This window comes from Alosa sapidissima, chromosome 1, assembly GCF_018492685.1.
Source record: "Alosa sapidissima isolate fAloSap1 chromosome 1, fAloSap1.pri, whole genome shotgun sequence".
NCBI lineage: Eukaryota > Metazoa > Chordata > Actinopteri > Clupeiformes > Clupeidae > Alosa > Alosa sapidissima.
This window is the reverse complement of record NC_055957.1, coordinates 16,986,783-17,001,735: the sequence shown is the minus strand read 5'-3', so window position 1 is coordinate 17,001,735 and position 14,953 is coordinate 16,986,783. Positions and strand designations below refer to the sequence as shown.

Here is a 14,953-nt window from a genome sequence, read left to right as displayed (position 1 = left end):
CTAATCCTAAACAAACAACTTTGCTTAAAATATAGTGTAAGACGCTTGTGAAAGAAAGATATGCAGCTTTCAAGTGACATTCCCAAGTTCACATTAAAACTGTTGGACATGAAAGGCCACATGGACTACAAACGAACTACAACGTGACAACAAAAGTGATGAAGAGCGCCTAACGGGGCAACTCTGTTAGCAAAATCTAGCCCGTTTCCAACCTCTGACTCACACATTACGTGACGTTTTTGACGCGGAATGATGATGTTTTCACTCGGAAAAAGTTTTTTCCGAAGCCCATGAACCACTGAATACAGCTGTTACAAGAGGGTCTGGCGTCCCTTTGTTATGATGCACTTCCTGCGACGGTCATTCGCCTCTAAATGACTTAACTCCCTCTCCACCTACTCCCGCTATTTTACAGAAATAGTCATGATTCCCCATTCAAAAAAGGAAAACTTTACTTCATCGTTAGTCTATATCAAAAGTGGCTGTTCACTTTGTGTGAATGACGCTATTTTCCGCGTCTTTTTTTATTCTAACCGTGAGTTCTTTGGGGGGAGAAACGAGAACGCGCACGTATCCTGAACGTGCGCATTCTCGTTTCTCCCACAAAGAGAAACTAGCACTTGTCTTATCCTAGTCATTCCTACTCATCCTGGATTGGCGTTAGTGAAACGAGTCGAGCTAGGATGACCAGACAACGATATGTCAAGGCTCGCTTTCTCACTTATCTTGGATTTCTTAATTTTGCTTTTGTGAAATACCCCTCAGGTGACCTGAACTGACGGAGAAGTTGGGATGTTGTTATTTAAGACTATATTTGTGTCTTTACAAAGCACTGGCTTATGGTGTGTCTGAACATGTAACCAGGAAGTAGGCCTACCCTTGCTTGAGTGGTCTGGGAAACTGAAACATACCCATGGTGCACTGTGCAGCCAACACATTGTCTAGTTACACATTCTGCACTACTAAGAGATGTGATTACATCTCTTCCACTTTGTTGGCACTTATGGTTGTCTGTCTCGTCCTAACATGTAGTCTATTTATGGTTTTATTATATTTTAAGTCAGGGATGGATTACTGCACGGACCTACCGGGCCCAGGGACCCAAGGGGTCAGGGGGGCCTGAAGCCCAAGCCTTTGCATGGAATCATTGCATCAATATCAACAAATCAGGATGTAGGCTATGAATTTGATTAAATTTAGTATTGGCCATCCCCAAAATGCACCAGAATACAGGAAATCAAATCAAACAAATTAAACATTTTCTGGGGGAGGACCCCCAACCCCCCTTCCCATATATGCAACAATTAGTGGGGGGCCCTTAATACATCTGGGCCCAGGGGCCTGAAAGTTCATAATCCATCCATGTTTTAAGTATTTGTATTATTGTATGTCATACACTTTGAGACCAAAGCAAATTCCTTGTATGTGAAAACCTACTTAACAATAAATCTGATTCTGATTCAAATACAGATATCATGGTTATGGCTATATTTTGCTATCTGCCTGTTTGAGACATAATGAACTTCCAATAACATTTCAAATGCATATCTCCCCACAAGCGAGCAGAGCTCATTATGTAATGTGCATCATGGACCAGAGTGGGCCAAATTGTAGGCTTATATAAATTACAAATTGTACAAATTACAAATTGTAGGCTTATATACAGACCACAGATGACAAATTGTAGCCGGGATATCATTTCTCAAATCTTGCCAATCTTGCCCCTTATCAACCAGCATCACCAGAAGAGTATAAGTAAGTATAAGTATAAGTATATATACTCTTTTGATCCCGTGAGGGAAATATGGTCTCTGCATTTATCCCAATCCGTGAATTAGTGAAACACACTCAGCACACAGTGAAGTGAAGCACACACTAATGCTTTACATTGCTGGAGTATAGACATACTGCCTGCAACAACAGCGGCGCTCGGGAAGCAGTGAGGGTTAGGTGCCTTGCTCAAGAGCACTTTAGCCGTGCCTACTGGTCAGGGTTCGAACCGGCAACCCTCCGGTTACAAGTCCGAAGCACTAACCAGTAGGCCACGGCTGCCCCAAGAAGAACATAGACATAAAAGAACATAGACCTGCTAGCCTGACGAGCCAGACCCACATTAAAATGTAGGGTCTGGGCACTCACCGTTCTCAGTGCTCAGTCTGAGGGGCGGGATAATCAGTTGTCTTTCAAATTCCCTCTGCACGCAATAGGACAGCGGCAGCGCTATGAGTCCCATGCGTTTCCCACCAGCGGAGCTAGTTGGCTAGTTCAAACGTTTGCCAACTTAATAAAAGCTTAACTTGTGTCACACTGTTTGCCAACAGCAACATCCATCTTATTTGTTTTCAAGTAGCAGGGAATTCAAGCCAAACCGTTGCAACTCTGCCATCAATCATTATGTTAAGCCCACCTAACGACTTCATTGGCCTGATTAAGTTTCGATTTCTGGAGCTCACAAGCCAACGGAGAGTTGCTAGACTAGCCCTGGCAGCAAATGTAATTTGCTGCCGCTAAGGGCGCGTCTAGATTTCTAGGCTATAGACCTGCACTATTTGTAAATAAATCCGGAATCCGTCCCATTTCAAAATACCATCTAGAATAGAATAGAATAGAATAGAATACATCTTTAATGTCCACCAAGGTGGAAATTTTTCTTTGGCTCAGCAGACATAAAAGACAGATAGACATACAGCCACAATATCATCTCAGACATACGAGTTGAAATATCATGATAAAATACATAGAAAAGAATAAGAGTAAAAAATACATAAAAATAAAAGTAAATGAAGGAATGGAAGAAATAGCATCTCAGTTTGATATTGTCACTTGGTCTGATTGAGGATACTGATGGCATTTGGAGTAAAGGATTTTTTAAATACACTTTTGGCCAGAGGCTCTCTGTAGCGCCTCTCAGACTTCAAGAGCTCAAACTGGCTAGAAAGAGGGTGTGTACTATTCATACCTCCATGGTACTATCTGCAATGATTTTCCTAGCTTTCTTTCTCATTCTGTCAGTATATATTTGTGTCAGATGTCTTTGAGGTCTTCCTACTATTTTACTAGCCATTGACACTATCCTATTTAGTTTGTTCCTGGATCTACAGCTTAGGTGTCCAAACCAAGCAGAGAGGTGAAAGGTTAACACACTTTCAATGTGTGTGGTGTATACTAGCTCAGTTATCTGAGCACCAACACCCAGACGGCTCAGTCTTCTAAGGAGACTGAGTCGTTGTGAGCATTTCTTAAAAATGTACTCGGTGTTGTCTGAAAAACTGAGATGGTTGTCAACAACCGTACCTAGGTATCTACCACTGTTTTCAGCTTGATTGACATTATGCTCTGCCTCTCTGTCTCTTCAGATGAATTGCCAAGTGTGGACTCTGTAGTAGAAGCAGGGTGATCCTACAAGGGCAGGGACATCCTTTTCCACTTTCAAAAAACTCCTGGACCCAGCTCTTTAGAGAACATCTACTCTCATAGCAACACTTACAACAAGTCTTACTGATCCTAGCACTCACCAGCCGTTAAACTGACAAGTAACTGTTAAAATACAGCACTCACCGACACACTTATTCTTACTGTACTCTAATGTGTTTTTTTTTAAACTGTCCTAAAATTGTGAGAATTGTTCTAAAACTTACTGTTTACCATGTTGTTAGTCGCTTTGGTTAAAAAAGCGTCAGCCAAATGTAATGTAATGTAATGTAATGTAATGGGGAGACACAGCACTCACAGAATCCTTCATAGAAATGTAAGGGGCTAGTTTGTAATGCCAATATAGCAGTCTACACACTCCCACCCTTTCCTGTATGCCTCAGTGTCCCAGTCACTTGAAGAGTAAAGTAGCTGCCCAAAATGCATTACCAAGATGGCCACCAAGTGGGGGAACTTGCCTATAAGGACTTTGATAGTTTATGAAGTTTCTAGGGTATGACAGACTTATAAAAGGTATGAAGTTTCTAGGGCATGACAGACTTATAAAAGGTATGATGATCCAATGACTAACTGGTAAGACAGCCTGTGTCTCTGTGAACAGCATTGCCAAAAGGCAAAGGAATGCATTCAGAACACTGGAGTTTGATTATCAGTTTTGTTTTTTTCTCAAAGATGCCATCACTCAAAACCATCTGGGCAAAGCACAGCCCTTTGTGTATAAGAGCCTTCATTATACAGCATTTTTCGAAAAGGGGTTTCACAAGAACATTTAATCTTAATTGCCATGCATGTGTATAATTTCTTTTAGGGTGTGAATAATTCTCTAATAACTTCTCTGTGAACCTCAATGTGTGAGTTTTGTCTTGTATTTCAAGACTATATTTGCGTCATCATAAAACACTGGTGTGTGTCTGAATATGGGGATGTAACTTTGGTTGAGAGGCCTGGGAAGCAGATACAGAACCTCTTGCCCTGTTTTTGAGACATAATGAACTTTCAATAACATTCCAAATGTATGAAACGCATTATACATGTTCCACCCTGATTTTTCTGATAAATCATGCACGGCACATCATGTGTCACAGTATGAGTCAAACTGGGATAACTAGACTGCATAATGCACAATGACAATGAAGACGAGTCTAATCTAATCTGATCTAATAATTGCATGGCTGAATACCTCCTCTCTGTTCTCATCCTTCCTTAAACACATTCCCTTCTTCCTTAAACCTTCCCTTCTTCATCTATCAGTCCAACAGAGTTTCCTCGCCACCCAGAAAGCAATCACAGTCAGTCAGTCCCGGCCCTTAACAGAGAGAATAAAACACTGTCCAGGATCCATGCTGAAACAGGGATGGGTCTTCACAAATGCTTGTTATCTTTAGGTTTAAACAGACGTTTCATAACTTCATTAATACCTAAACTTTTGATATCTGCCAAAACCTTATCCACATAATCTAAAGGCAACTTTAAGATTTTAATATTTACCTTCACAAAACGTTTCCAAAATAATTTTGATGGCACATAACCTTATAACATTATTGCGGAGTCTGATCTACAAATTCATTTGTCACTTGAACGTCTCCCAGAATAGCATTGTGATGCTGCTAGAAAATGCAGTTCCATACAATCATCACTGTGGAAACACTGGTATAAATGTCTTATAGAAATAGTGTTTTTGTTTCTTTTTTACTTTTCTTTTCTGTATCTTTTTAATTTATGTTGTAGGCCATGTCTGTGTTTTCTGAATGGACCTTGAGTCTGGCAATAAAGTTGATGATGATCATGATAACATGGAGAGGGTTTCACTGATTCTTTCTATAGTACCCAGTTGTGTGTGTGTGAGTGTGTGTGTGTGGGTGCGCGCACATGCTCACAGGTCAGCTGGAGCACTGCAGTCACTCTCCCCATCCAGAGTGCCAGCCGTTGTGTGTGAGAGTCTGTCATAGATGCCATTCACCTAGTACCCAGTCTAACTTTTTAGAGTAGGCCGGTGTTCTGATGCCGGTGTTCTGATGCTTTTTAGAATATGCCTGTGTTCTGCAGATTGTAGATAAAACTAAATCTTAAAGTGTGAGGGACACATTCAAAAGTAAGGGCAAACCACGGCCTAGTGACAAGACACTAAGAATCACTGAATGGTGAGGGTGCCCTCTTCTGGTTAAAAAGAGATTACAAGAAGTAAGGTAAAAGATTTAGGTGTATATTTGCTAACTTAGTTTATTACATTTCATTTCTTTATTGACAAATAGAAATATTTCAAGACATTTGGAAAATCAGAGCAAGTCAACATAAATAAATGAGCAATAGCCTGATTTTGTAAACAAAGTCATCATAAATTAACAACCTCCAAAACAATGGAACTAAACAACCTTTGCATCAACACTGTTTAAATAATGAGTTAACCAAAAACACAGCACAAACAAAAGCAAACAGACCAAGCTCTGCCTCTCTAGTCTTAAACCCTGGGTTACAGTATACATTCTGTGATATCTTCCAGAACCACTAAACTATAACTAAATAGCAATGAAAATGAAAAATATCATTTCAGTATCATATTGGTCTTATTTGTGCAGGCATCAGAGTTGGCGTCCACAAAATCAACTGCGGCCATTTTCAAAAACATTTTCCATGCGTCCACCGGAGAAACAATAGCAATACTAATTCAAAGAGACGGAAAACACTTACTGCTCATATACAATTAAGCTTTTACTTAAACTCTCTCTCTTTCACACACACACAAAAAGGCACAAAGACAAAAGGACACACACACCTGTCATTTCCCCTGCTACCATCCGCCTCAGATCACAAACTTATTCCTGGTGGAAGAGTTGCTCTTGGTTGCCGTGTCTGCATGAGCCTGGTAGCCAATGGCCAGGGTGTCCGACAAGCCGAGCTGATTCTTGAACGTACGCCTGTTTGGTGGATAAAAACAAAACAGGTCACATCTCAGTTCCAGGGGATGTTTCACTAATGTAGTTTAGTGAGGAACCTGGGTGAGCAAACTCACAGCAAGAAGTAAACATACATTTTAATAGAAGAGTCCTGTGTCTGTTATGTTCAGAGAAAGTTAGCCTATTTATTTACATTTATTAATTTCAGCAGATGCTTCTATTCAAAGTGACTTTATAATATTACATTACAATTATATTACAAGAGCCATCGTCACCGGAGCTTGGGGTGAAGTGCCTTGCTCAAGGGCACATCGGTGGAAGCCGGGAATTGAACACACAACTTTTCAGGCTACTGCACGCTAGCCCAGCTCCTTAACCACTATGCAAAAGGTACCACCACCCCATGTATAAGTATAAGTTATATACTCTTTTGATCCCGTGAGGGAAATTTGGTCTCTGCATTTATCCCAATCCGTGAATTAGTGAAACACACTCAGCACACAGTGAGGTGAACCACACACTAATCCCGACGCAGTGAGCTGCCTGCTACAGCGGCGCTCGGGGAGCAGTGAGGGGTTAGGTGCTTTGCTCAAGGGAACTTCAGCCGTTCCTACTGGTCGGGGTTCGAACCAGTTACAAGTCCGAAGCACTAACTAGTAGGCCACGGCTGCCATGTTTAACTCATGTTTGTCACTAAACCATTTGCTAGAAGGTAACTAACCCTCCCCCCTTCATTGTGCTAGCAGTCTTATCAGAGGGGAAATGTGCACCATTGGTGATGTGAAGCGTTGCATATACTACAGCAGTATGCCTGCTGTTCATACGTTGCTCACCCGATCTCCCTGACGGCCGCAGCCCTCTCTGCGTTAGCCGTCCACACGGCAATCTTGTCCCCTTTGGCACGAACATTGATGACCACACCACACACATCTGCACTGTGTTCACCAAAACCCTCTCCGATGAGACAAAGCAGCTACGAATGCACACACGAACACACACACAAACACACACACAGAGTAAAACTTTGAAAGTTACTAAAGTTTAGTGATTGCATATGACCTAATATTTAATCAGACAATATTATTATGGATGTGTGTGTGTACGTCTCACCGTCTCCAGCCAAAACCTGTCCAAGTCTGTGTGGCGCTGCTGCTTCGCCACGGCCACCAGCCAGCGGCCTCCTGCCTTGTTGCTACGGTCCTCCCACATTGGCTTGATGCCGTGCTGCGCACACAGGGAAATGCATGCACATTAACACGCAGGGAAATGCATGCACATTAACACGCAGGGAAATGCATGCACATTAACACGCAGGGAAATGCATGCACATTAACATGCAGGGAAATGCATGCACATGCATGCAACCCCCATGCACATGAGGGCTCATTAATTGAAATTAGCAAGATTAAGTTGGCGAGAGCGGACATATTATTGTCAGTTTTGATACATTTTACATGTATTAGACTAGTCCTAATACAATAGTTGTTCTAATTCAGACCTTTAGAAAAAACATCTCTATCAATGGGTGCATACAAACAAACACTTACCCTGAAAACTGAATAGTCACACCCTGAAGAGAGCTTGCTGGGGAGCTGGATGTTGTTGTACAACCTGAGAATAGGGGGAAAAAAAACCATCAGCGATAGATTTATGGCAAAATTAAATGGTAATGATGGTCTTTGTTAAACAATGCTTGTGAAGGCATTTGAAAACTAGGCCTGAATGTTTCTGTATGCACCAACTGGATGCCTAAACATCAATCAATCCATCATTTATCTATTTAGCAGACGTTTTTATCCAAGGCGACCTACAAATTGAGGATTGACATTTTAGATGCACTGCAAAGGAGACTAAGTAACAATAAATACTACTAATAGAGTATGGGAGTGCAAAAACTTAAGTAGCCTACTAATAAATGTGTGGATCAAGGAGACAGTGATAGAAGGGGAGAGGACGAGGAGGGAACAAAGTAAGTGTTACTCTTGGAAGAGTATCTTAAAGAACTTCTTGAATATAGAGAGGGACACCCCTGCTCTGGGAGCACCCAATGAGGAACTACAAATTTAAAAAAAAAAGTCAAGATTGCGGTGTGTCTAGAGGCAGCAGAAGACCTTCCTTGGAGGAACACAGCATCCAGGTTGTATCCATCAATCTATCATTATCTATATAGAGAGAGGGGAGAGAAATTGTCTTACGCCCAAAAATCCTCTACAGTATGGAAGGTGGTGATGAGACGAAGGTTCTCTTGCCAGGTCCTACGCTTGTCATTCTTGAAGAACCACAGACCCCAACTACAGGCACATCCACAGAAACACCCAAAGTTAAGAGAGACCTGTACCAATCTGGAACCGGCTGGAGATAGGTCACCATTATTAACACATAGCAATATTCAAAATACCCTCTGGCCTTTTGGAAACACAGATATGACTAGACAAGAGCTGGTAGGAATAGAGCAACAGACAATAATACAAAACTGTGGTGGAGTGGAGGATTATGGACAAAAAACAGGATAATATCTGATGGATTCAGGCCCTACAATATAGGCTATTTAGCAAAAATACAAGAGAGCAAGAAGTTAACAGAAAAGTCCATGCACGTCGTGGACAAAGACTGTTAATTATAAACACAAAGTATATATAAACATAAAGTCTACCCAACTGCCATTAATTGTAACGCAATAATATTTAATCAAAGCCTAATATTACACAGGCTACACGATGCACTCATCAATTTGTCAACCCACCTATTTTGCAAAGGATGTTTTACAGGTGGCTGCTGTTTCACCAAGGCAGTCTTTTCTTTGATGGTTGCAGTAGTCTTTTTTTTGGTAGCGATACTATTACGTGGCTAAAAAGAGGACAAAAACAACATTAAAGACGAATTGATATGTAGTTGTATGACTTAACAACTTAATGCTAGCAAGTTAGCAACCTCCCAACAAACTCGACCAATCAACCCTAAACTGTTGATGGCCTAATAACGTGCCATAAAGGGTCATAACAGTAATAATTATTTAAACAAACCCAAAGACACTCTTAATTAAGTTTTTATCTTACCAGATACACTACAGCCGATGCCATTTTATAGATTTGTGTGGATAATGTTGGGAATCGACAGGCATCCGATACATGGATAAAGTTGCTCTCAGACTGAAGGCCCACCCTGATTGCCGTAGTTTTTCCGGGTTAATTAGATTGTCAATTAAATATATTGAGTAGCCTACGTGCATTTCTACCTTTAACGGTGACAACGCTATACCTATCAATTATGAATTTATTTTAGAAAACTGATTTAATTGTTCCGCATGTCATGGATTGTTCGGGAATGCGTCAGATTAGAGTAAACCCAGTTTTTATTTTAGGACTATAATATGTAGGCTAATATATTTATTTAGTTTGGTTAAGATCGATGATTTAGAAACATGGAGCAGTTAGCCTACGCTAAAATATAATGCAAAGTTTTGCAATGGAATACAATAAGGCCCTGGGATCATGAAATAGCAGAGGGTGGAATTACATGCCATTCTTTCATTAAACCAGTAGATGGAGACAATCATTTTGAACATTTTCCTAATTCTCAGATAAAATGCACGTCAGGGGCCGTATTCACAAAGAATTTTAAGGCTAAAAGTAGCTCCTAAGTGGCGAATTTAGGAGCAACTCCTAAAAATAATGGGCGTGTCACTCCTAACTTTAGGACTCCTAATTTTTTTCACTAAAAGTAATTCACAAAGCATTTTAGACCTAAAAGTAGCACCTAAGTCTGGGACAGCCTAAAAGAAGTCGAGAGGACTCCTAACTCACTAAGACCTATTCACAAACAGCTTTTTGTGGCATTTCACGTTGCGATGTTTTGAAATGGGTATGCGCAACAGGAGCTTCCAATCGCGAGGGAACAATTTTGCATTGTAGGCATAAAAGGGATGCTATAACGCCACCAACAACAACCAAAACTACTCATCGTCAACATGTAAATTAAATGTAACGTTTCATTGTGAATCAAATTAAAATGTTCTCCTCTTTGCAAACGTAGGCATATGGTGACAGATTAATTTAATAATGTTGCAAAGATAGCCTAGCCTACTGCATCAATCCGTAGGCCTATGTTTTATTAGGCTACTAGGCTATTTGTTTTGCCTTACTCTTTATTCATTTAGGCTAGGCCTTTTTATTCAGTTATTCATCATCTTCCGTCCTTCGCACTACTTGTGTAGCGCACGCATTCTCAGACCTGTCACCTGTCACTCATCATCGTAAGGGAGGTGTTTGGAATCATTCCCGCGTTACAATCATCAGCCAATCAAGGTGGTCACTTCAGTCAAGCTCGTGCATGAGTAATTACGTCATCCATAGCAACGAAGACTCACTCTTAGTTTAGGAGTTGTCATTTTTCCTTACTAAGAGTAGGTCTGAAAGGCTTTGTGAATAACTTTTAAGAGAAAACTCCTAGCTAAAATCTTTTAGTGCGATTTAGGAGTACTCCTAGTGGTAAGATAAAAGGCTTTGTGAATACGGCCCCTGGTCTATAGGCTTCTGCATGCCCCCCTTCTGAAAATAAACTTTAATCCATCCAGGGGTAGTGTACAACACACCCACACACACAGTGTACACCCATTCAAACACACACACCCTCAGAGCAGTGATAGGCTACTCACCTGGAGCAGTGGGCAGCCTTAATCTTGGCACCCGGAGACCATTTAAGTATATACTCTTTTGATCCCGTGAGGGAATTTGGGGGTTAGGTGCCTTGCTCAAGGGCACCTCATTCGTGGATGTGGATGTGGGAGAGCGCTGTTCAATCACTCCCCCACCCACATTTTTCCTACGTCAGGGATCGAACCGGCCACACTTCGGTCACAAGTCGGATTCATAGGCCACGGATGCTCCCGAGTGGGAGACTATAGGACGTCAGACTGGATTCATACTGCATACTCTTACAGTACTATAGGACGTCAGGCTGGATTCATACTGCATGCTTTTACAGTACTATAGGACGTCAGGCTGGATTCATACTGCATGCTTATACAGTACTATAGGACATCAGGCTGGATTCATACTGCATGCTTTTACAGTACTGTTTGTACTGCAGTGTGTTGCAGGTCTACGACTATTCTCTTGACCTCGTGTATTGGTTTTAGATAGATAATTGATTGGTTTTCACTCTGACATACATCATCAACTGTGAGAAAGAGATGTGTACTTTTCCTAATAATGTCCAGTGAATTAATTTAGGCACAGGTGGACTCCAATCGAGTTGTAGAAGCATCTCAAGGACCACTGATAGAAGTATGCACCAGAGCTCAATGGCAAGTGTCATAACAAAAGGTGTGAATACTTATGTAAATGTAATATTATTATTTTTATATACATTTACAAATGTTGGAGAATTATGTGTAGATTGATGAAAAATATAAATAAATAATTGAATCCATTTTAAGATGAGTCTGAAACATAACAAAATGTGGAAAAAGTGAAGCTCTGTGAATACTTTCTTTATACAATACTGTATACTCTAACAGTACTGTTTGTACTGCAGTTTGTTGCCAGACTATGTATTTAACAGAGTCCCAGTATAATGCATTTTGACTGACATGAAATTAGCAATTGATAATGTAAAATGGATGTGCGAAAACATATGCTGTTTTCTCTAAGAAATAAGAAATAGCCTTTATAATATGCATGTGACTAGATGATGTGAATTTCAATTCTGATTCTGAGAAATGCACCATAGTAACTGAAAAAAACAACAACTGACAATTGACTGACAACAAAAACAGACACAAATACAAAATGTGACATTTCTTTTTGTGACATTTCTTGAATTTCCCCTTGGGGATCAATAAAGTATCTATCTATCTATCTATCTATTTCATTTATTTATTTATCAAACCAGAGCAACACAAATGGCGCCGTATCTGCTTGCTGTGGGAATATAAGGCTGTGTGTCACACTGCTGTGACATCTAGTGTGTTGCCAGCTCCAACAGCCCAACAACCCTGTTTGATAAATAGACCCCCGGGACAAAGAGGGCCAACTTTTGAGTCTGACAAAGACAAGGTCCAGAAAAACAAGAGACGCGCCAACTTAAAATGGCACTGCCCCGGAGGAGCGTGGAGGGAGGGATTATGGGTAGAAAGGAAGAGAGATGGAGAGGCTCAGCACAAAGAGAGAAAGAAAGAGAGAGAGAGCAGAGAGAAAGAAATAGTTTGAGGTGCAACGGGTTTCTCTAGAAAGAGCCATGTGAGAGGCAAGCCGGCGTGGAGAACAAAGGAGAGCACCGGCACCCAGAGAGGAAGAAGCCGGAAACCAGTTTGGCCTGTCCGAGAGGGAGGACGCAGCAAACAGACCGAAAGGCGTGAAGCGCACTAAAGACCGCCACACAAAAGAGCTAGAAATGGATTAAAGCTTGAAAGTGGGAAGCCTGGAGCCAGGAACCTTGACCCTGCGGTCCCTCGTGGCTTCTTGCCTTCCTCTTACGACAACTTTCCTCTCTCTCTCTCCTCCCTCTTACGACTCTCCTCAGTCTCTCTTCCTGCTCGCTGTTCCTCATTCAACCAGTCTTCATCTGTGTGTGGTGCAGGAGTTTAGATTCAGGCTCATAATTAACTCATCAACTAACGCACCCGTAGGTGCTCACAGCCCACAATACGTGTAACATGTACAACCTATTGTTTACAAATAAACAAGTCATCTGATGGCAATTTACTTATACATAGACAAAACTGAGTGACAACCTGAGACAAAGGAAACATTTTTTTCTTATTTTCAGTGACTGAAAACAGAGTTTCAGTGTATGCGAAAGGCAAAAACGCATTTAAAAAAGTCTCAATTTTTAGTCTAGAAAATGTGAAAATGGCCTTAGCATTTATTGTAGTAGTATTTATTGTTACCTAATGTCTCCTTTGCATAGCTGCTATAAAGTTATTCCTCACTTTGTAAGTCGCGGTGGATAAAAGTGTCTGCTAAATGAATAAATGTAAATGTAATGTAAATTCCAATAGTAATGCCGTTACTCATGCCACCAACTCTCTTCTATTCTCAGACAACTATCTAGACTCTTCTGTATGTGCTGTCCTTTAAACTTCCTAAACTATCTACTCTTCTATATTTGCTGTCCTTTAAACTTCCTAAACTATCTAGACTCTTCTGTATGTGCTGTCCTTTAAACTTCCTAAACTATCTAGACTTCTATATTTGCTGTCCTTCAAACTTCCTAATCTAGACTCTTCTATATGTGCTGTCCTTTAAACTTCCTAATCTATCTAGACTCTTCTGTATGTGCTGTCCTTTAAACTTCCTAAACTATCTAGACTTCTATATTTGCTGTCCTTCAAACTTCCTAATCTAGACTCTTCTATATGTGCTGTCCTTTATCCAGGGGGCAGCCGTGGCCCACTGGTTAGCACTCTGGACTTGTAACCGGAGGGTTGCCGGTTCGAGCCCCGACCAGTGGGATGCGGCTGAAGTGCCCTTGAGCAAGGCACCTAACCCCTCACTGCTCCCCGAGAGCAGGCAGCTCACTGCGCCGGGATTAGTGTTTGCTTCACCTCACTGTGTGTTCACTGTGTGCTGTTTGTGTTTCACTAATTCACAGATTGGGTTAAATGCAGAGACCAAATTTCCCTCACGGGATCAAAAAAGTATATATACTTTAAACTTCCTAATCTATCTAGACTCTATGTGCTGTCCTTTAAACTTCCTAATCTATCTAGACTCTTCTATATTTGCTGTCCTTTAAACTTCCTAATCTATCTAGACTCTACTGTATGTGCTGTCCTTTACACTTCCTAAACTATCTAGACTCTATGTGCTGTCCTTTAAACTTCCTAATCTATCTAGTCTCTTCTATATTTGCTGTCCTTTAAACTTCCTAATCTATCTAAAGTCTTCTGTATGTGCTGTCCTTTTAACTTCCTAAATTTCCTCCACAATGTTTGTACTTTTGTGCACTTTTTTCTTTTCTTTCTGCAGCTTACACTTTTCTAACAACTCAGACACATCCCCGACACATGCCCTCCTATTTCTCTTTGTTTTTATCTAACTCTAACACTAAACTCTTTCATCCTTTTTTAGACATTGCTTGACGTTTTTTTCTACCTTTCTTTCCTCTTTCTCATGTCTTCTCTCTTTCCTACCCCTCTTCTCTCTGCATACTCCTTTCGTTCACCCCTGGTTCATCAGAATAAGCGCAGCGCACCACCACACCACACACACACTGGGAGATCATTGCATTCATCTCACTGTGCAGAAAGGAAGAGAGAAAGAGAGAGAGAGAGGGTGGTAGAGGGAAAGGAAGACAGAAAATGAGGGTGTGAGAGAGAGAAAGTGAAAGTGCGAGAGAAAGCTCCTAAGAGTGAGAGAGAGCAAGTGAGGCTGAGAGAGAGAGCAAGTGAGGCTGACAGAGAGAACAAGTGAGGCTGAGAGAGAGGGAACAAGTGAGGCTGAGAGAGAAAGAGCCAGTGAGGCTGAGAGAGAGAACAAGTGAGGCTGAGAGAGGGAGCAAGTGAGGCTGAGAGAGAAAGAGCCAGTGAGGCTGAGAGAGAACAAGTGAGGCTGAGAGAGAGAGAGCAAGTGAGGCTGAGAGAGAGAGCAAGTGAGGCTGACAGAGAGAACAAGTGAGGCTGAGAG

General features: G+C 41.2%; 1 protein-coding gene across 3 annotated transcripts; it reads right to left on the bottom strand.

Moving 5' to 3' along the window:
- Positions 1-5,634: 5,634 nt before the first annotated feature.
- eif4e1b (eukaryotic translation initiation factor 4E family member 1B) lies at positions 5,635-9,515 on the bottom strand. 3 transcript variants are annotated; one of them, XM_042097493.1, is made up of 8 exons: positions 9,383-9,515; positions 9,070-9,173; positions 8,522-8,617; positions 7,874-7,937; positions 7,437-7,550; positions 7,160-7,299; positions 6,206-6,347; positions 5,635-6,092 (listed from the first exon to the last, which is right to left on the bottom strand). In XM_042097493.1, exons 1-7 carry the CDS (start codon positions 9,404-9,406, stop codon positions 6,233-6,235), a joined length of 657 nt encoding a protein of 218 aa, XP_041953427.1. In that variant the 5' UTR covers positions 9,407-9,515; the 3' UTR covers positions 5,635-6,092; positions 6,206-6,232. The 3 variants fall into 3 exon arrangements, with proteins under 3 accessions (XP_041953427.1, XP_041953418.1, XP_041953435.1); XM_042097484.1 differs by having other exon boundaries at positions 5,635-6,347; XM_042097501.1 differs by lacking the exon at positions 8,522-8,617 and having other exon boundaries at positions 5,635-6,347.
- Between the last annotated feature and the right edge of the window lie 5,438 nt (positions 9,516-14,953).

Bases quoted from the DNA above. Each gene is read 5' to 3' on its own strand.
- eif4e1b (XM_042097484.1), bottom strand. From the start codon at position 9,406: ATGGCATCGGCTGTAGTGTATCTG. The intron at 9,174-9,382 runs GTAAGATAAAAA...TCCTCTTTTTAG, and splicing joins CATCGGCTGTAGTGTATCTG to CCACGTAATAGTATCGCTAC. The intron at 7,551-7,873 runs GTAAGTGTTTGT...CTGTGTGCGCAG, and splicing joins GTGACTATTCAGTTTTCAGG to CACGGCATCAAGCCAATGTG.